The sequence below is a fragment of the Manacus candei genome, unplaced genomic scaffold (assembly GCF_025592945.1).
Source record: "Manacus candei isolate 608988 ecotype Guabito, Panama unplaced genomic scaffold, ASM2559294v1 h1tg000014l, whole genome shotgun sequence".
In the NCBI taxonomy this organism is placed as follows: domain Eukaryota; kingdom Metazoa; phylum Chordata; class Aves; order Passeriformes; family Pipridae; genus Manacus; species Manacus candei.
The window spans coordinates 40203638-40223395 of record NW_026138062.1 but is presented as its reverse complement, the minus strand read 5'-3'; the positions used below and the strand labels follow the sequence as shown (position 1 = coordinate 40223395).

At 35.1% G+C, this 19758-nt stretch overlaps 1 protein-coding gene across 4 annotated transcripts in view; it reads left to right on the top strand.

Moving 5' to 3' along the window:
- Positions 1-19758, top strand: part of DYNC2H1 (dynein cytoplasmic 2 heavy chain 1) — a 169766-nt gene that overhangs the window by 32630 nt on the left and 117378 nt on the right. For 3 of the 4 annotated variants that reach the window (XM_051779782.1, XM_051779784.1, XM_051779786.1), the window contains exons 36-54: positions 506-621; positions 2560-2759; positions 3405-3669; positions 4006-4213; positions 4578-4707; positions 6246-6401; positions 7286-7545; positions 8194-8440; positions 9128-9279; positions 9796-9940; positions 10986-11088; positions 11471-11638; positions 11759-11883; positions 13026-13274; positions 14062-14170; positions 15174-15287; positions 16123-16265; positions 18385-18466; positions 18894-19048. In XM_051779782.1, the coding sequence (XP_051635742.1) occupies positions 506-621; positions 2560-2759; positions 3405-3669; positions 4006-4213; positions 4578-4707; positions 6246-6401; positions 7286-7545; positions 8194-8440; positions 9128-9279; positions 9796-9940; positions 10986-11088; positions 11471-11638; positions 11759-11883; positions 13026-13274; positions 14062-14170; positions 15174-15287; positions 16123-16265; positions 18385-18466; positions 18894-19048 (3127 nt within the window). The remainder of the gene's footprint in view (positions 1-505; positions 622-2559; positions 2760-3404; positions 3670-4005; positions 4214-4577; positions 4708-6245; positions 6402-7285; positions 7546-8193; positions 8441-9127; positions 9280-9795; positions 9941-10985; positions 11089-11470; positions 11639-11758; positions 11884-13025; positions 13275-14061; positions 14171-15173; positions 15288-16122; positions 16266-18384; positions 18467-18893; positions 19049-19758) is intronic. The other variant, XM_051779783.1, reaches the window with a different exon arrangement.

Here is a 19758-nt window from a genome sequence, read left to right as displayed (position 1 = left end):
TTAATTCTCTTCCCTTCTACCTCTTAAATCTAAACAGTATATCATGCAAATCTCTGTGGATACTAACTTAACATAGAATTAAAATACTGCAATATATTGAGAGGTTGAGGTGTGAAAGTGTATGGAATGCAATTATAATCTCAAGGGGACAAATTGCATTAAATATAAATGTGAGCATGTGAATGTTCAGATGCATTGTGTTGATTTTAGGCTCTTGAAATTGTTGAAATGCAAGTAACTATTCGGTTAAAATATGCACATTAGAAAATACAATATAGTTAGTACTGTTAGGCACAATAATAAATACATTAACTGTAGAATATAACCCCTCTGAAAATTCAAGAGTGTCATTGCTTATATCTGAAATGCATTTCAAGTGGCACTACAAGTACTCATCAGTTTCTCTTTTGCCCAGAACCTTATTAGAAGTATGTTCATTCGCCAAACCAAAATTTCAGATGCTGTAACCTAAAGATTATTACGATATTGTTGTTTTCAAATTTAGGGAGCTTCTGACACCACAGCAACACTATGACTGGGGTTTACGAGCATTGAAGACTGTTTTGAGAGGCTGTGGCAGCCTTCTTCATCAGCTGAAGAAAAGCAATGCAAAGCAAGAAAGTAAGATTGCCCATGCCAAACTTTTGATTCTTTAGGATCTTGTACAAATAGAATTTACTGCAGACTTCTTGTTCACTAGAGTTTTGAGAAGCCATGGCTTGGATCTGGAGGCAATTTAGAAAAGAAAAAAAAAAATCTGTGAAAGCCCACCTTCACTAGGAGATCACAAAAGACTGTTGTCATATTGTGGATTGAGCTTTTCTATGATGATAAGAACATAAACACAGGACTTCATTCTGGAATGATTTTGAATGATTCTTAAAGACTTTTGTTTTCGTTTGGCTTAGAACAGGAAAGTTGATCCTCTGATGCGCAGTTTTTCATAAGTTGTCAGACTATTTTGTTTCTATTTGAGGTTTGCAAAAATTATCATATGGTATTAGATTCTGATTGGTAGACTGAGAAAAATATAAGGACAGGTAGAAATTATAGAAATATATTGGACTAGACTGAGTTAATATATTTTTTTAAGCTTTTGAATTATTGTTGTTTAGGTGTTAATTGAGCGGGAATTAAGAGTGTGGAATGGATGAGCATTTCACATATTTAGGAGACAGCTACTGCAACCTGTTTGTTTAAATGACATATACCTGAAAGTTTACGTGTCTTAATGTAAAACAATTGTCTGAAAACTTTAAAGAATTTGTACTTGACTTTAGTATGGATCTACCAGAGAAGGATTACCAGTGACGTGTTTTAGGTCACATTCCTATCACTGTTTCTTGCTATGACATTTTAGCTTAATGTTTAGATATGTGAAATCTGCTGAAATTTTTTCTGGTTTAAAACATAATTTTCAATAGCTCTGCCAAAGGCAAGGTGGATGGATTTAACTTATGATTTAAATCCAGAAATTTTTATTTCTGTTTGTTTGATTGTTTTTTCATGACCTACTTCGAGAAGCTTAAGACATTTCCAACAAATGCAATTGCCTGTTTCTTTATGTTTCCTTGTATTTTTGAGTCAAAATCCTTTGGCATGGCAAAATGCTACTTAAATTTTGTATTGCTTCCTTTAGTAAAGCAGTTCAACCTTTCTAAATCAAGTTCTTTAATGTCAATGTTTTTCCTGTTAACTGTTTATCATGCTATTTAGAAATATTACCTGTAGAAGCACTTGTATTTAGGACATTTTTCAGTATGAAAACCTTTGAACTTATTCCAGACTTTAGAAGGGCATGCTAATATTTAACCTCTGGAACATTGGGAAAAAGACATAGGAAGAAGGGAAGTTAGAGAATGGACACTTTCTGTCCCCTGTGTTGAATCTGGACATTCTGGTTTTGGGCAGTCACGCTTTCAGAAGGAGGGCAGAAACACAGGATGATTTTCACCTGTGGTTCCTAGTCCTGCTTTCTGGAAACGTACATGTTTTACATGAGAATGTAATTCAATTAAAAAATGAAAATAACCGAGAGATGAGAGCCCTGTGCCATTCCCACCATGAGTATCTGTTTTTCTCTCAGAGTAAATAATTTATGTGACTTTTTTCATTCTGATCCCAAAATGCTTACATTTCCATGGTATTTCAGATTCAGGAGTAATTGTGGAAAGTGTTTACTTGTGGAATATTCATAGTTAATTAGGATGCACTTGAAAGATGTGACTTCAAACTGCCTCTAGCAGAGTAAGGTCTGGAATCCAGATTCTTAGTTTCTTTCATGAGTTCTTTAGCAAGTAATCATTAGGCTATTATGTACTTTTTGGCCAGCATCATAACCATCTCATATCTGTATAGAATACATTGGTGGGCATATATTATACTTACAGTAAAGCACTTGCCTAACTTCCTAGTAGAGTGGTACATGAACTGGAATGAAGTCTGTGCTGCGATTCTACTTTCAATGTCTTTGCATTCCTTTGAATGCTGACATATTCAAAGGAAAAAAAACCCAACAAACAGCTTAAACTGATCTGCCCTCTTTGTTTTTATTTCCAGTTAATGAAAGTCACATGGTGGTTCAAGCTTTGAGGCTTAATACCACGTCAAAGCTTACATTTGCAGACTGTGCACGTTTTGATGCACTGGTTAAGGATGTATTTCCTGGCACTGACTTTCAAGATGTGGAATATGCTGAGTTAACTACAGCTTTACATCAAGTCTTTGAAGAAGCAAACTTGGAAATTATAAGCACGCAGGTAAGCACCGTCTACAGCAACAAAACGAGTTATTCTGAATTAGAACTTATTTGTAACATTCAATTAATTTCTGTTTTCTTTTGAAATAAATCTTTTATAAAGAAGTGAGAATAACTGATAGTTAGATTCTAGTTACATGTATATAAAAAATTGGATGTGTGTTTGAAGCACGTAGATGTCACTGAAAGTAAAATAGTTCAAGGAAAATTAAGATCTGAACATGTGACACACAGTTTCATTCAAGCCAGGTACTGATGTCAATGAATATTTTGGACAGTGAAAGAAGGAAATATGTGAATATTTGGTTTTATCAAGCAGTTCTTTGTCATGTTTTTGGTTATTTATTGTAGAACTAGATGAAGTTCTGTGACTAAGGATTCATAAATTGCTCAGTAAAAATATGCCCAAAGATGGCTAATATTTTTATTTTAATAATTTAGTGAAATACTTCTAACATGCAAAATAAATTTCTTCATATTCTTTAGTAACATAATTTTAATTATTTCTGAAAATATCTATTGTTTCAAAATTTAAAATTATAACAAGAAAATGTCTGCATGCAAAGTAAATTGGAAAAACATTTAAAAAAGAACGTGTGATGTAGCTTTACAATTTCACATAGCCACTATCTCTTTTATTATCTAGATCAAGAAGGCTTTGGAATTATATGAACAGCTACGTCAAAGAATGGGTGTAGTTATTGTAGGTCCGAGTGGTGGAGGTAAATCAACACTTTGGCGGATGTTAAAGACAGCACTTGGTAAAACTGGCAGAGTAGTGAAACAGTATACAATGAATCCTAAAGCTATGCCTCGACATCAGTTGCTAGGCCGCATTGACATGGACACCAGAGAATGGTCAGATGGTGTGCTTACAAACAGTGCTCGACAAGTGGTACGAGAGCCCCAAGGTATGTCTGTGAGGAGTTATACATCATTATGCCTAAATTACTGAAATGGTTCATTTTCAGTTACGTTTTTATATTGTATCATCAGTTGTGGATAGCATAAGGTAAGAAAACCTTCTGGTAACAATTGTAGTCAAGAGCCCTGATACAGACTTTTCAAATTTTTTTATAAGAAAACAAAAATAGGCACCAGAAGGTAAAGCATTTAAGGTATATCTTGATAGAACTTTTCTTTAAGTTATAATGAAGAGAGAGCTAAATAGTGTTAAAATAACAAGGGCTGATATTTTTAAGTGGTTTTCTTGTATTTTTTTTTTTTATTTTTGTGCCTGGAAATAGATATTACATCATGGATAATTTGTGATGGTGATATCGATCCCGAATGGATTGAATCTTTGAATTCTGTTTTGGATGACAACAGACTGTTGACTATGCCCAATGGAGAAAGAATTCAGTTTGGCTCAAATGTCAACTTTATATTTGAAACTCATGACCTTAGCTGTGCCTCCCCTGCTACAATATCTCGAATGGGAATGATCTTTCTGAGGTAAGTCATGGGAGTATTACACACTTTCAAAGTAAGCAAATATACTTACTTTTCTTGAAAGGCATTCTCAAGTGGATGGAACAGTTGATTGTAGCTTACACTTACAAAACCAATCACTGGGGAAGTTTGCTTCAGGTTGTATGTCCCTTCTGTGTTGTTACGTTATAATCTTTTGGCTGATAGACCTCAGACTTCTTCAAAAACACATGGTGGATTCTTTGTTTTTATATGACACTTGAAGAGCCCAAGTATGGGTTAGAAATTATTAAAATATCTCCCTGAACTTTTTCTGGAATTTTGAACCAGTCCATTTAAAGGTGTGGATGCCTTGTGTTTATCTGAATCTTGTTTTGTTTTGGCTTAGTGATGAAGATACAGATCTTAATGCTTTGATAAAGTCTTGGCTAAGAAGTCAGCCTGAAGAATGCAGGTACAACCTCGAAAACTGGATTGGTGACTATTTTGAAAAGGCTCTAAACTGGGTTGTAAAGAAGGTTAGTAAATGAATACTTAAACAAATATCAGCTTCTGTTAAGTATGATCTATTTTTGTAATTTAACATTGAAGAGATAATTCAGATTAATTTTTAAATTGTTATTAAAAAAATCTCTACTTTTTTGATAGAATCGTAGAATCATAAAATATCTTGAGTTGGAAGGGTCCCATAAGGATCATTGAAGTCCAGTGCCTCGCCCTGCACAGGATGACCCCAAGAATCACAGCATGTGCCTGAGAGCATTGTCCAAGCACATCCTGTACTTTGGCAGGCTTGGTGCTGTGACCACACTGGTCACAGCACAATGGAGCTGTTTCCTTAATAAAATTAATACTGGAACTGTTCTAATAAATTTCTGAAAACTGATTGGTGTACTTAAGGTTTTGAAACATTCAATACCATTTAAACTAATAAAAACAGATATTAAGGTTCACAGAAATACATGCATTACATTATTCCATACCAGGTATTTTTCTTTATGTTTTCAAGGATTTGAAAGACTTGAATATCTAAACTAAAAAAGTGAAGAAATTTTCTAGATTGATGTTATTGTCTATAACACAAAAATGGCTAAAATTTGACAAGTTGCTCACTGGAAGCTGAAGCTTGTTAAAGGTTGAGGAGAAATTGAATGCTAGATACCTAAAAAAATTGACAGAGACATATCTAAAAAAGTATTTCTGTTGTTCAGAATGCTAAATTATAACAGCTTACACTAATCTGTCCTGGAATTAAGTATATAACTTCAGCACTTTAGGATTCTACTCAAAACCTTAACTGAAAAATGTTTGAATAGGTGAAAAGTAATATGTAATTAAAATATTAAAAAAAAGGATAGTCCAAAACTTTGTAGATTATCTGAATTCTGGGATGTATATCATGGTAATTGTTTTGTATATGCTAGATTTTCTTAAGGACTCTAGATGTTTCCCAGCCTCCCCTTCTTCTGAAGGAGTTGGATTTGCATTGATCAAGTAGCTGATATTGCACAAAATATTATTTAGGAGACATCCCCACTACTGTGGCCACTAAGCTAGTCTTTAGGAGATCTGCATTATTTCCCCTTGGATAACTTATATAGACCTGTTATGGTTTTGTTATTATTTTTCCTCTTGGTTCTTTCACCCATGGTGACTTTTAGACTTCTAAAGTATCTCCAGGTGGATAAAGAGAAAAATTTGATCCCAAGGCTCAAATTCCCTTTGGTGCTAAAGAGCAAAGTTCAAAAATGATCTGTTCAAAAGAAAGAATTCCAGTATACAGTCATGTTTATTTCTTATAGATTCTGAAAATCTGTAAGGAAAGTTCTGATTGCTTATCCTAAATTACATCAATTCGTAGTCTGCAATTAAAACCTCCAAATCAATTCTTAGAAATAATTTAATGTCAAGTGAATTTTCTGGAACAATAACACTGTTGAGATCTTTCCTTATTTGTGGAAGTGTCAAAAAGCAATGAGTAATAGCAGTCTATTAGCAATACATCACATTTATATTGAGAAATATATTTAAATCTACTACAATTTGTGATTTACAGAATGACTCTGTGGTAGAAACAAGTTTAGTTGGAACTGTGATGAATGGACTGTCTCATCTTCGTGGGTGTACTGATCGTGGACAGTTTATTATTAACTTGTTACGTGGTCTTGGTGGCAATCTCAATATGAAATCACGACAAGAATTTGCAAAAGAGGTAATCTTTGTGCTCTAATTTGATTGTAATCTGTGTTGTCTATAGGGAAATAGCTGAGAAGTAAAGGAGTGTTTCATATGTCACTGATAGACTGCTAAGTGCATCCATCCCAGATAGGAAACCTCTGTCCATACTGCTTTCTGCAAGGACCCACTATAGCAGACTGTGTGTGTCTATATGTATTGTATACGTAATACAGATTTATTTTTGTGGATTTTTTCTGTTCAGAAGACTTGAAATGATAATGTGGGGACTTTGTTGCACCTCATTAGGGAGATGTTCTTAGAGCATTACTTTGAGGTTCTGTATTGTATGTGCTAGTGTGTGATTCTCTGTGTAGGTACTTGAGGGCACAAGAGCTAGGCAACAGTATTAGAAAACTGTGCATATGCTGGTCCATAGTCAGAAGGTTGACCCTGGAGATAGATATTTCCACAATCACACTTGAGTTTTGTGTTGGAGAGAAGAAAGTAGTTCCTTCCAAAAGGCAGCCAGGAGCTATAGCATATAAAGTGGGCAAATGATAAAGGTGTAGACTCAGCCTTAGGAATTAGTTATTGATGCATGTGAAGGAGTTATCTCATTCTTACAATTATTATTGTTATTATGTTGCCTAGTCTAAAAAAAAAAATTATGTATAGCTTTTCAAAATACAATTTGTTTGAATTTATATTATGAAAAGTGGAAAAGTAATATGTTACTATTTACTTAAGGACTTAAAGCACATGCATAACATGATTGAATTTTCAGAGGCAGCCTTAAACTATCAAAATGTGATTTTACAGAATTATTCTTTGAACATTCTTTAGATTAGCTTGAAATGGTAGATCTTGTTTTTAGGAGTATGGATTTAATTGAAATTTTATTTTTGTTTTTTTCTAAAGCTCTTCAGTTGGACACAAGAGTCTCCACCAGACCCGAGGAAGCCCCTGGACACATATTATGACACTGACACTGGACAGCTAATGCTGTATCAGCTGAAAAAAACTGAAAATCTAACAGCTGATGACTTCAGTAATCTCCAAACACTTCCTGTCATCCAAACCCCTGATATGCAGAGAAGTTTAGATTACTTTAGGCCCTGGCTAGACATTAATAATAAGCAGCCATTTCTTCTTGTGGGTCCTGAAGGATGCGGAAAGGGGTAAAAAGTAGTTCCTATTTTAAGTAAAATATACTTCTAGTTATTTGACAGAATTTGTAATATTTTGTTATAATGCTTTTATAATACGACTTTCTGATAGAATATCACTTGTGTAGGTTACTAATTAAACAAATGTTCTGTAGTGGCAAATAGGTAAGTTCTTATGAAGTTCTACAGGGAAAGTTCAGACCGCAAGTATGCATCTAAGACATCTGAATGCGGCTTTTAGATATGAAACAGGACCTTTGGAAAACCTGTGCTGTCATGGAGCAACAGCTTTAGGCACGAGGTATCCAGTTTTATTTCAAGAGACACTAGGTGCCTGTGTGCAGGCAACTGAATTTAGCTCCTTCTCTTGTCCATATTAGGTTCCTTATTTAGATGTGTTGGATCACTATAATCAAGGCATTTATACTAGCTGTTTGTTTTGTGTAGCTGTGTACACTACACTTTTATTGAATTTTGTGAATAGGAAATAGCACAATTTTAAAAGCAAGAATGTTGAATTCAGCAAACCTCATGCTCCACCTATTCCATTAATACAGGATATAGTATATGCATTTTAATTCAAAAACTATACAATATATTTGGATACACAGCAGTTTAATTTACTTAAGTTTGTATGTATGTACATGTTTGCTTTTCTAGGATGCTGCTTCACTATGCATTTTCTCAACTCCGATCCACTCAGATTGCTACCATTCACTGCAGTGCCCAAACTACTTCTCAACATCTTCTACAAAAATTAAGTCAAACTTGCATTGTAATCAGTACAAACACTGGGCGAGTATACAGACCAAAGGACTGTGAAAGGCTTGTTTTGTACTTAAAAGACATCAATCTACCCAAACCTGATAAATGGGGAACAAGCACTCTCGTGGCTTTTCTACAGCAGGTGAACACTTGTGTCTGTTATCTAAAAAGGCATTTAAGTATACTGTATATAATTTAATGTATGTAGTAAATAACTACATCGATTATTTTCAGAGTTAACACCCTGCATCTGCATTGGCATTAGTTTTGCTTCTACTTGGGTAGACTATGTAGGTGTCAGCCAGAAATAAGATACCATTTTTATTTGCCTTATTTATGTAAGTAAATAAAGACGGTGCTTGTCTCAATGAGTTATAATGCAATAGGCATATGAATGACAAGAAAATCACCAGGAGTAGTCAGCGTGGATTCACTAAGGGTAAGTCATGTTTGATGAGGGGAGAGCAGTGGATATAGTCTACCTGGACTTCACTAAGACTGTTGATGCTGTCTCCCAAAAGATCCTCACAAAAAAACTGTTGATACGGGCTGCAGGTAGTGAGGTGGGTTGAAAACTGACTGAAGAGCCAAGCCCAGAGGGTGGTGATCAATGGCACAGGGTATACTTGGAACACAGTACCTGTTTAACATCTTCTTTAATGATCTGGACAATGAAGTCTGCAGCTGATGCAAAACTGTGAGGAGTAATACACCTCTGGCAATTAAGAAAAGAGAAATAATGGTATACTTATAACTATTTTATTGTATTTTATTTTGTATGATATTCTGCTGACTTTCTTTTAATGAAATATTTATTTAATTATTAAAGGTTCTTACATATCAAGGATTTTATGATGAAAATCTGGAATGGGTCGGTTTAGAAAACATCCAAATCGTGGCTTCCATGTCAGCTGGAGGAACGTTAGGAAGACATAAACTTACCTCCAGATTCACTTCTATTGTTCGTCTCTGTGCAATTGAGTAAGTATGTGAAAATTAGTCTAACTCTCAGAACTCAGATTCAACCCCTGTTTATAAGGCCCTTGCTTCATGTAGTCTTTACCAAGGTGTGGCTGTTCTATTCTTTCATATTTTCCAGCAGTTTGGGGTCATCTGATTTGGTGCTGTTTGGTACCTCTTGGCACTAGAAGCCAGCTAAGAGCAATCTGTCGCTGCCTGTTGATAGCGAAGTGTTTGAAATATGATTTTGGATGATTTTGCTTTCAGTAATCTGCTTTCTGCAGCTTTATATTAAGGTGGTGTTTGGTTACAAAATTAGAGAAATTGAAAAGAAGTTTATTTGTTTGTTTTTAAGTACATCAACAGATGTATTTAGAAATTTCTGACAGTGGCCTGTTGCAATAAAATGATAATTTTACTTAGCTGCTGGATGGAAATGCTATTCATTGAAATTTCTTAGTAATTGTGTATACAAGTTTGACTCATTTTTAATTAAAAAAAATTGATAGTCCATAATGATTTTTTTTTTCTTTTTAGCTATCCAGAAAGAGAACAACTGCAAACTATTTATAGTGCCTACTTGGAACCTGTACTACAGAAAAACCTAAAGAATCACCCTGTTTGGGGTTCTTTACCAAAAATACATCAGCTAGCAGGATCTATGGTTCAAATATACGAGCAGGTAGGGAAATATTTTTTCATTTTTCAAGTAGTTGGACAATTCAGGCGTTTTTTTAAAAAATAATTACCTTTTGATATAATAAGTGAATAAAAAGGTTTATCAGTATTAAAATCCAAGTTTATTTATTTTTAATGAAATTGATATCAATGTTAGAGCTACTTATTTGCAGAGAATCCTGGGTATTAGAGGTAAATACACCTGCTTTCCCACAGATTTATTTTAGGATTTTGGTGTGCATCTTAACCCTTCTATACTTTCAGTTCCTGATTTATAAAATGTGGATTAATAGTATTTTCCCACTTAATGGGTAAGGAGGAGACAGTGCAACAGATTGTTATGTGCCCAGTTGTTATGGATGCTGTTATGAATAGAGAAGAGAGATATATGGGTGGAGTGCTTTATAGACATCAAGGACTAGCTATTAAAATTTTACACTGTTAAAAATAGATATTTAGACACAGAATTTCATTTTATCCTCCCGCTTAAAATTTTGTGGACTTCTATCAAGCAAAACACTTAAGTACTTGCTTTTCTTAAGCAGTACATAACCTTACTGGGGTAGGTACTGTGGGGATGTCGGTGCTTGCTGTATGTTCCAAGAATGTATGCACGCCCCCATCTAGGCAGAACCATGACACAAAACCGATCTTTGTGACTGGAATCTGGGTTTAGTTACTCGCTGGCATGCACCAATTAGCAGGAGTTTCATATGATGTTATCAATGTATTCTAAGAAATCTGAGTTTAAATCTCATCACATGATGATCCAGTAACTGATGAAGGCAGTTTTTCTTCGAGTTAAAGCAGTTGTATATTCAAATATCCTCTCTGGGAAAAGAGTAAGTATGAAGTCTTTTGCAGTGAGAAAGTGTTACTAATTTAGGTAGGTGTTTATTACACTTCTATATTTCCTTTGCATTTCATATTTAGTATTTCTTTAAAAAATATGTATTTTGTCTAATAATACTGCACTAACAGTGCAGTAGAAAAAGTGCTTTACATTTTAAAACATCACTTTTTTTCTCCCCCTTAACTCCCAATTTTAGGTACGAGCAAAATTCACAGTTGATGATCACAGTCATTACCTTTTTACACCATGTATTCTTACTCAGTGGGTTCTTGGTTTATTCAGATATGATTTAGCAGGTGGTAAGTCACTTACTTGGTTTTCATTGATAAAATGTTCTATAATGGCCTAAGTTATTATTGATGTCAGTCGTACTGTTGACTCCACATGCAGTTCATTCATCTTTTAAAATTGTGAACTATCTGTAATTCAGTAGAGGGGGAAAAATGCATAACAGTTCACTGCATAAAATTAATAGAATATGTTTCATTTTATCTTATAATGATCCATAAAGATTATTAAAAAGCACTTCATAATGTTTACTTTTTCTCTTCTTTCTTCCTTACCAATGCTTTCCTGCTGGTATGTAATTTCACTTGCTTATTTTCAAGCTCATATTTTGAAATGGAAATCTGAGAATTTATTATAAATATATAAAGTTATTTCTCTCCTTAAATTTTGTAGGATCATTGATACCAACTGCAGACTATGTACTGGAAATTATTGCTTATGAAGCACGTCGTTTGTTCCGTGATAGAATTGTTGGCATGAAAGAACTTCATGTATTTGATAATGTCTTGATGAAAGTGTTTCAAGGTGATTGGGGCTCAGATGTTCTGGACAATATGCCAGGTAAACTATTTGAAGCATACCATACAAACTTGCAATATTTGTTTAGGAATGGCCTAATCAAGTCAGATAGCATATGAACTGGACACCTAAAGTTTCGAATGTTTCCTTTTGTTTTCACAGATACCTTCTATGTAACTTGGGGAGCTTGTCAAGAGGCATTCACCACACCAGGACAGGCACTGCCACCGTATGGGAGGCCACTTGGCAGACTAAACTCAACAGACCTAAAAGATGTTATTCAGAAAGTGAGACACATTAAAGAATATATGCAACAAGGGTTCACAACAACGATTCGAGACATTTTTTGCAAGACGTAACATGCAAGCACCAGTTTAGGGTGGAGTCTGGTTCTTGTTCAAGGGATCATCTTTTACATTTGGTGAAGTGAGGGAAGGTTTGTGATGCTATGTGGCAGGCAGTAAGAAGTATCATGTAGCAAGGGTTTTTAATGAAAGGGCATCAGTTGCATTTGCTGCTGATTTACAACAGTTTGATGAACCAATATTTTGAAAAACATTTATCTCCATATATGTTTGTGTAGTGTTTGAGTACCTAAGTGTTTTATTAAATGTTTACTTTTTGAATTTGTGATTTGGTAATGTAATTTTTATTTGAAGAAATACAAATGGACTGTTTGGAGATCTGGCATGGTTTTAAGCAGTAAAGTACAAAAATTGAGCTTAATGAGGAAATGCAAACATTTTAATTCTGCTAGGGTATCTGATTTTTAGGATGAGAGCTTTGAGATCATCTCCCTTAATAGTGTTTGATGGATTGCTCTTGCAGATGGGAAACTAATCCCTCTCCTTGATTGCCAACTTGTGACCAATAGACTATATGGGAAATGATGAAATTCAATAACCTCAATTAGCAGAGAATTTGTTGTTTTGTTTTTTTTTTTTCTCCTGACTACACAGTTACATTGGGCTTCAAAGAGATTTTAATTAGTATAACAATGTCAGAATTTAATTTTAGGATCTGTTATTGTGTGTATTTCACTAGGAATTTTCATAATCTGCAATTATGCAGCAATTTGCTGCCTAAAACATCTTCTAAGTTATTAATTAATTGATCTGTAGTCAGAGACAGCTCAGACTTTGTTCTGGTCCATTATTCAATTTTAATTAGTTCAGTTGTAGATTCCTATTTTAATATATTAAAGACTTTTAGGGTATCCTGGTGCTGGGGGTAATGTGAGATGTTCATTACTGGTAAAGGTATCTAAATTCTGTCACATAAATAATTTATTTGTAGTGAATATCAGTGTGGTCTTAAGTTTTCAAGCCCTTCTTTTCTAAACTTTTGAATGTTGGATGCTTTCATATCTCACTGCTTTTATTTATTGCTAGTAAACACATTTCTTTTTTTTCTCTCTTTTTTTTAATAGGGTATCATTCATTATGGACGAGACAAAAAAGAGATAGAGATTTTACTGTTCCAAGAAGTCCTCAGTTATATGTCTAAAGTGGACAGAGTGCTAAGTTTTCCTGGAGGATCACTTCTTTTGGCAGGACGGAGTGGTGTAGGTCGTCGAACAGTTACCTCTTTAGTTAGTCACATGCATGGAGCTGTTCTGATTACTCCCAAAATTTCCAGAGGTTATGAGGTGAAGCAGTTCAAGAGTGATCTTAAATATGTAAGTCACTCATTGTCTTCCATTTTGTAACGTTGAGGTGTATATTAAAGAAAAAAAAAAGAATATGGGAATTTTGAAGGACACAGAAGTGTTGTACGAAGACATATTTTAAGAGAAGAAAAATGGCAACAGTCTAAATGAAACAAGTAGATTTTTAGAAGTTCTCTATATCTAAGTGTGTATACTGTTCTTTATTTAATTGATCGAAACTCCACTTTTTTTAATACCAGAATTCTCTTTGAGTGTTGTGGACTTCATAAATTCAAAGTTTATGTGAATATACATTTTTCATGTATATTTTTTTGTATTTGTATATATTTTTATTTTCTGTCTCCACTATGATCTGCCAGTAGCTGAATCAAGTAAAATTTTAGTGACTGATGAAAGGGAACATGTTATTTAAAATCAAATGCAAACCTTGAATCAAGAGTTTCTCATTACCTTCAGCAATGCTAAAGAAAATTCTAGAGCTATGCCTACACAAAAGAGTGATACAGTTTTAATATTGAGTCATATGTGTAAATATACTCTATGAAAGAGGCTTTTTTAATTATTTTTTCATTCACAAGCTGTACATCTAGGTAGAATGCTCTTTATATTTGATATCTCATATAACTGAATCACCTAGAAATCTTTTGTGGAGAAAATATCTATGTCATATATAATCAAGGAAAGATTAAGATCCTTGTTGGTCCCTTCCAATTCAGGATATTCTATGATAATCATTATCTATTGAACAATACATATGTTCCATACCCTGAGATTTAAATGTCTTTTCTGCTTCTAGGTGATGGAGCTTGCAGGCATTGAAGCACAACAGGTGGTATTGCTGCTCGAAGACTATCAGTTGGTTCATTCCACATTCCTGGAGATGATCAACAGTTTACTGTCATCAGGTGAGGCAAGTCCAAGAAGATTAATGGTTCTAGTTTTACTGTACAGGGTTAGCTAATGGGGCAGAATAAGATGATGTTTTCTAACTTTATATCTCTATCAGACAGGTTAGTTACCTTGCTATGTTGTTTTAGGTAGAGTGCTTGTACATGAGAACATGACTCAAAGTTCGCTTAGCTGTCCTTTAACCTACCCGATAGTACAGGAGCTTTCAGTTCCTCTAACTTGTTTCAAGGGAGTTCTTTATTATAGTATAACAACAAAATGAGAATGCATTCTACTCTACAGCTTCTGTTTTATAATAAAATTCAAAAGTGAGAAGTGTTCCAATGCTTTACTAGATTGTATAGGTTGAGTCCTTTACTGAAATGAACACCAGCAAAGCTCACTTTTCTGAAAGGAGTGAGATGATAAATAATAATAACAAAAGTGACTTTATTTTGCTGTCCAGCTTTGTTCCTGGATCAGAGAGATCATTGAAGGACTGAGTCTAACTTGCTAAATGCTTTTTTTGATCTGCAGTAGTTTAAGACCTGATTGATAAGAGCACCAGATTTGCCTGTCTCTCAGGTGCAACCACAAATCTCCTTACAGTATCAGATTTTTGTCATCCACTGTTTAATCTCTGTGTCTGAGGATCTAAAGAACTACTCACTTTCACATTACTGTGTCCTGGTACATGACAAAGTCTGGTTTGATTTGTTTTCTATGCAGTATTGGGTCAGCATCTATGCAGTATTGGTTTGGGGTAGATTTGAATGAGCTTTTGAAATACATTTCAGCATTATGAACAAAGTAGACTGTTAAATAGAATCACAAATTTGGTTTGTTGTTTTCACTTCATCATGAAAAGAATGATGAAGTGCATGGGATGATACTCATGGAAGTATGGAGGTGAATACTGCCATAATCAAAATCTCTATAGAGAGGATTCAAGGGAATCCTTCAAGGGAATTTAAAGAATTATAGTGTATTTTATCTGACGTAAATTCATTCTTGAAATAGGAGAAGTTCCTGGGCTATATAAAACAGAAGAATTAGACCCATTGCTATCTCCTCTGAAGGATCAAGCCTCACAAGATGGATTTACAGGACCAATTTTCAACTATTTCACATACCGTATGTCAACAGAATTATGTTATAATTTATTACTAAGTGTAGGAAGTGGTATAGTAGTGGACAAATGATTTCTAACATGGTCCTTCTATTGTGTGTGGGTTTAACTTTCAGTTAATTATTGAATACCAGATAGGAATAATGATAACATTGTGATATTTGAGGGCACAGAACCCTCACTTTAAAATTTGTTCTTCTATCTGAAATTTTGTATTTATGAATGTTTTACAAATGTTATGAAATCTGCTGTTGAAAGTAATTAGAAGGAAGAAAGGTTTTGTTCCCATTGTTTTCTGGTTTGTATAGCTTATATATATCTAGTACCATATATATATATATTATATTTGCCTATTATACCTACAAATCACTTTGGATTCTGAGTAATCAGCAAGTTTACGGGTAGGTTTCTTAATTATTTTTCTTCTTCCTTAGACCAACAAGAAGATTAAATAGTTTACAAATAAATCAAATAATATGACTGAAAGAATATAAATGTTTACAGTCAAAGTTTCAGGCCCTGAAACTACTCTTCTAATTGGTTCTGTTGGTCTACATGAATTGGAATGAGAACTAGTGATATCTATTTAAATACTGTCAGCTCTTCAAAATTAAAACATACACTGTAATATACATAATTAGAATCCATGATCATAAATTAAGTTTTATTTGTAAGCATTCCTGTCCTAGTGTGATCTGATATTATAGGCTCTTTTTTCCCCAGAAATTACCATGTGATAAGTATTTGAAGGACACTAAATTATGTTGTATTTGCAATAAAATTACCATCGTGTAGTCAGATTATTATGTACTAAAAATTTAATATGTTACTTTTTCTTAGGGATCCAACAAAATCTGCATGTTGTCTTGATAATGGATCCTACTAATTTAAATTTCACAGTAAACTGTGAAAGTAATCCAGCACTGTATAAGAAATGTCAGGTTTTGTGGATGGAAACCTGGTCAGAAGACAGTATGAAAAAGGTAAATTGCATTAATTGTGACTTATTTAAACTAGTATCTCCAAAAATAATGGAGCTTTGGTAAATAAGATAAAGATATTTAAAGTTGTGAAGGAATAATTGTCACTGTGCTTATTTAATTGATTTGTGAAGTTTTAAAAAGACAGAAAATTCCTCAGAACACTTAAATATTATTAGCATTATTATTTTACCAACATTATGTTTTGTTCTCTTTGTGTGCTGACTTGAACAACATGCTGACAACTATGACTCTGGTCAAACACAGCATTTAAGAACAAAATAAAAATAGACTGCAAGCAAAATGGTAAAGCCAATTGTATCAGGTCTGTGTTGTGAGCTTTTGATAGTGGCGGGAGCTGCAGGGGTGGCTTCAGTGAGAATCTACCAGAAGCTTCCCCTGTGTCTGACAGAGCTGATGCCAGCTAGCTCCAGGACAGACCCGCTGCTGGCCAGGGTTGGGCTCATCAGCAATGGTGGTAGCATCTCTGGGATAGCATTTAAGAAGGGGAAAGAAGTTACTGCACAGGAGCAACTGCAGCCAGAGAGGAGTGAGAAAGTGAGAATAGGTGAGAGAAACAGCCCTGCAGACTCCAAGGTCTCGAAGCACTGGAGCTGAGGTTCCTCTCCAGCCTGTCGTGCAGACCATGGTGAGGCAGGCTGTCCACCTGCAGCCCACGGAGGTCCACAGTGGAGCAGAGATCCCCCTACAGCCCATCCAGAACTCCACACTGAAGCTGGTGGAAACAACTGAAAGAGGCTGTGACGCCAGAGGAATACCGTGCTGAAGCAGGCTCCTGACTGGACCTGTAGATCTGTGGAGAGAGGAGCCCATGCTGGAACAGATTTGCTGGAAGGACTTGTGACCCTTCAGGGGACTCCTGATGGAGCATTTTGGACCTCATGCTGGACTAGCGGAAGAGTGTGAGGAGTCCTGCGCTGAGGAGGAAGGAGGGGCAGAGTCAGTGTGTGATGAGCTGACTGCAGCAGCCATTCCCCATCTCCCTGCGCTGCTGGGGGGAAGGTGTTTTGAAATTTAGTTATTTCTCTTTACCCTACTCTTATTTGTCTGATAATAAATTAAACTAATTTTCCCAAGTCAAGGCTGTTTTGCCCATGGCAGTAATCAATGACTGATCTCTTCATGTTGTTAGCTTGACCCATGAGCCTTTCATAATGTATTTTCCCTCCCCTGTCCAGCTGAGGAGGGGAGTGAGTGATAGTCAAGCTCTGATGGGTACCTGGCATCCAGCCAGGGTCAACCCACCACACCAACTATGCTGATGATATCTGTTTTTACTAGTATGTTAGACAGTTAGTTTTAAAATAGATTTGTTAGGTGTATATGAAATGCTATAGATCTAAGATTGCACTGTAAACCTTATGTTCTTGAACCTTTACTAAGTGTTTTGCTTGATGGAACAGCGTCAGTGTGTTCTTTTTAGATTTAAAATCTGTTTATTTCAGGATGTTCGCAGTGTGAGTTTGAGAAGCATGTATTACTTCTGTATGTTGAGATTACCAAATGCAGTACCCTGATAGGGGCAAGGGTGTCACAGCTTTATGGCCCCAAGGTGAACCAGTGATGAAGCTGAGCATGTATTCTCAGTAGGCACACACACAAACACATATACAGCACATATATACATGTGATTCTCACACAGAACAACACAAACAAAAACCCTAAGCACAAACATAAACAGCACTGTTGCCATCATCCTGTTCCCCCGTCTCTGAGTGATCTCAGTGAAGGTCAGTTAATGGGTAGTATGTACATATACAGAATGTGGATTAAGACTGTCTGATTTCCTCTTGAATTGTATATTTTTGAATCTTTGACATTTGTGCTATTGTAAGAGTCCTCTGAGAACTACTTGGTCATTTATATGGCCAGCAAAATTTCCTCTGCTTGAGAGAGCGAGAAGTTGTCAGTGACATGGAAAGGCAGAATTTATCTTTCTAATCCTATAAATATTCTGTAAATTCCTTGTTCTGAGTAAATATATCATTTTCAGTTTTTCCAAATGAGAAGCTGGATTTAAGGTTGGTTTGAGTTTTTTTAATTTTAACTCAGATTGTCATTGTTCGTCATTTTCATGAAGAAAATCGTGGCTTTTTTTTAGATACCTGAAATGCTTCTCTGTGATTCAGATGAACAAGAAAAGACTGGAAAAACACATAAGGAAGTTAAGAAAAAACATTCAGGTAATATTTGGGTAGACACACTAGTTACTATTACTTATTATTAAACACTTACTCAATGTTAGATACCAGATCAGTAATTATTGGGTCAGAACCACCGTGTGGGGTGTGTGGGTGGGGGTCTGTGTGGGGGGTGTGTGTATGGGGGTGTGGGACTGTGTGTGTGTGTGTGTGTTGAGAGAGGAGCCCAGGCCTCCAGCTTTTTCAAACATCAAACAATTTCAGTATATTTTTTTCTGAGAAATATGCATTTCAAATGTAGTTGCATGTTGTTTCCGTGACAGAACTTTAAAAAAAGTATGGTCTTTGTGATATTTTTGGATGCTCTTAATTCATATCTCAAAAAACATTCTATTGCTCTTCCTTAGTTATTTCAATGTGAGATAAAATTGAGTATAATATTATCTGTGTAACAAATGATGTTGTACAGGTGATTCTGATTTTCTGAAGTCATTTCTGGCAATCCATGAATCATGTAAAATATACGGAGCAACGCCTAGCAGGTATATGACATTCCTTCGTGTATACAGTACCATCAATAACAGTAAAAGAAGAGAGCTAATAAAAAGGCAGAACCACTTGCAGGTATGTGTTTAAAACACTTTTAACATATGGCTTTTCAAAATACTCCCATATTTGGAAATGTCTTGTGTATTAATGGGCTGTAGCTGCTAACATGGTTGCGTGATGTGTCCTCTATTGGCATATACTCACACTGTGATTTCAGGAGAGAAATATCATGAATCCTAATGCACTTGTCTGTTGAAATGCCTGAAAGGGAGAAAAGTGTTTTTCTTATTTTGGTAATAGTTTTCCTCAAGAATGTATGAGACTGGGTATGTTTTGTGGCAGAGTAAAAAGTACTTGAAAGCGCTGTAAACTTTTTCACCCATGTGTATTGGAATTGTGTTGCTAAAAACCCATCATCTTTCCATCAATTAAAGTCCTGCCTCTGCTTGTATAAATGTTCTCTGTGTAGCTCCATATTCCATCCCTTTCTTTATATCTTGAGAATAACTTCCTGCTTTGTAGGATTTTCGCATCCTAGTTTGACAGACTTATCTTTAACCTCATGGTGTTCTTGTGTAGCTTTGACCAAGATTCCTTTTGTTGTGATTGTCTTTCCTTTTGTGTTTTGGAATGATTTTGAATTCCTTTGGCACACATCAGACCTGTGGACAGTTCTGGACCAAATGCACAGGTGTCACTTTACTCCTGTTTTGTATAACATCTTATTTTTGAAACCCATTTGTTATCTTTCCAATCCTATTTAGTTCCCTTCCTCCAGTATATTT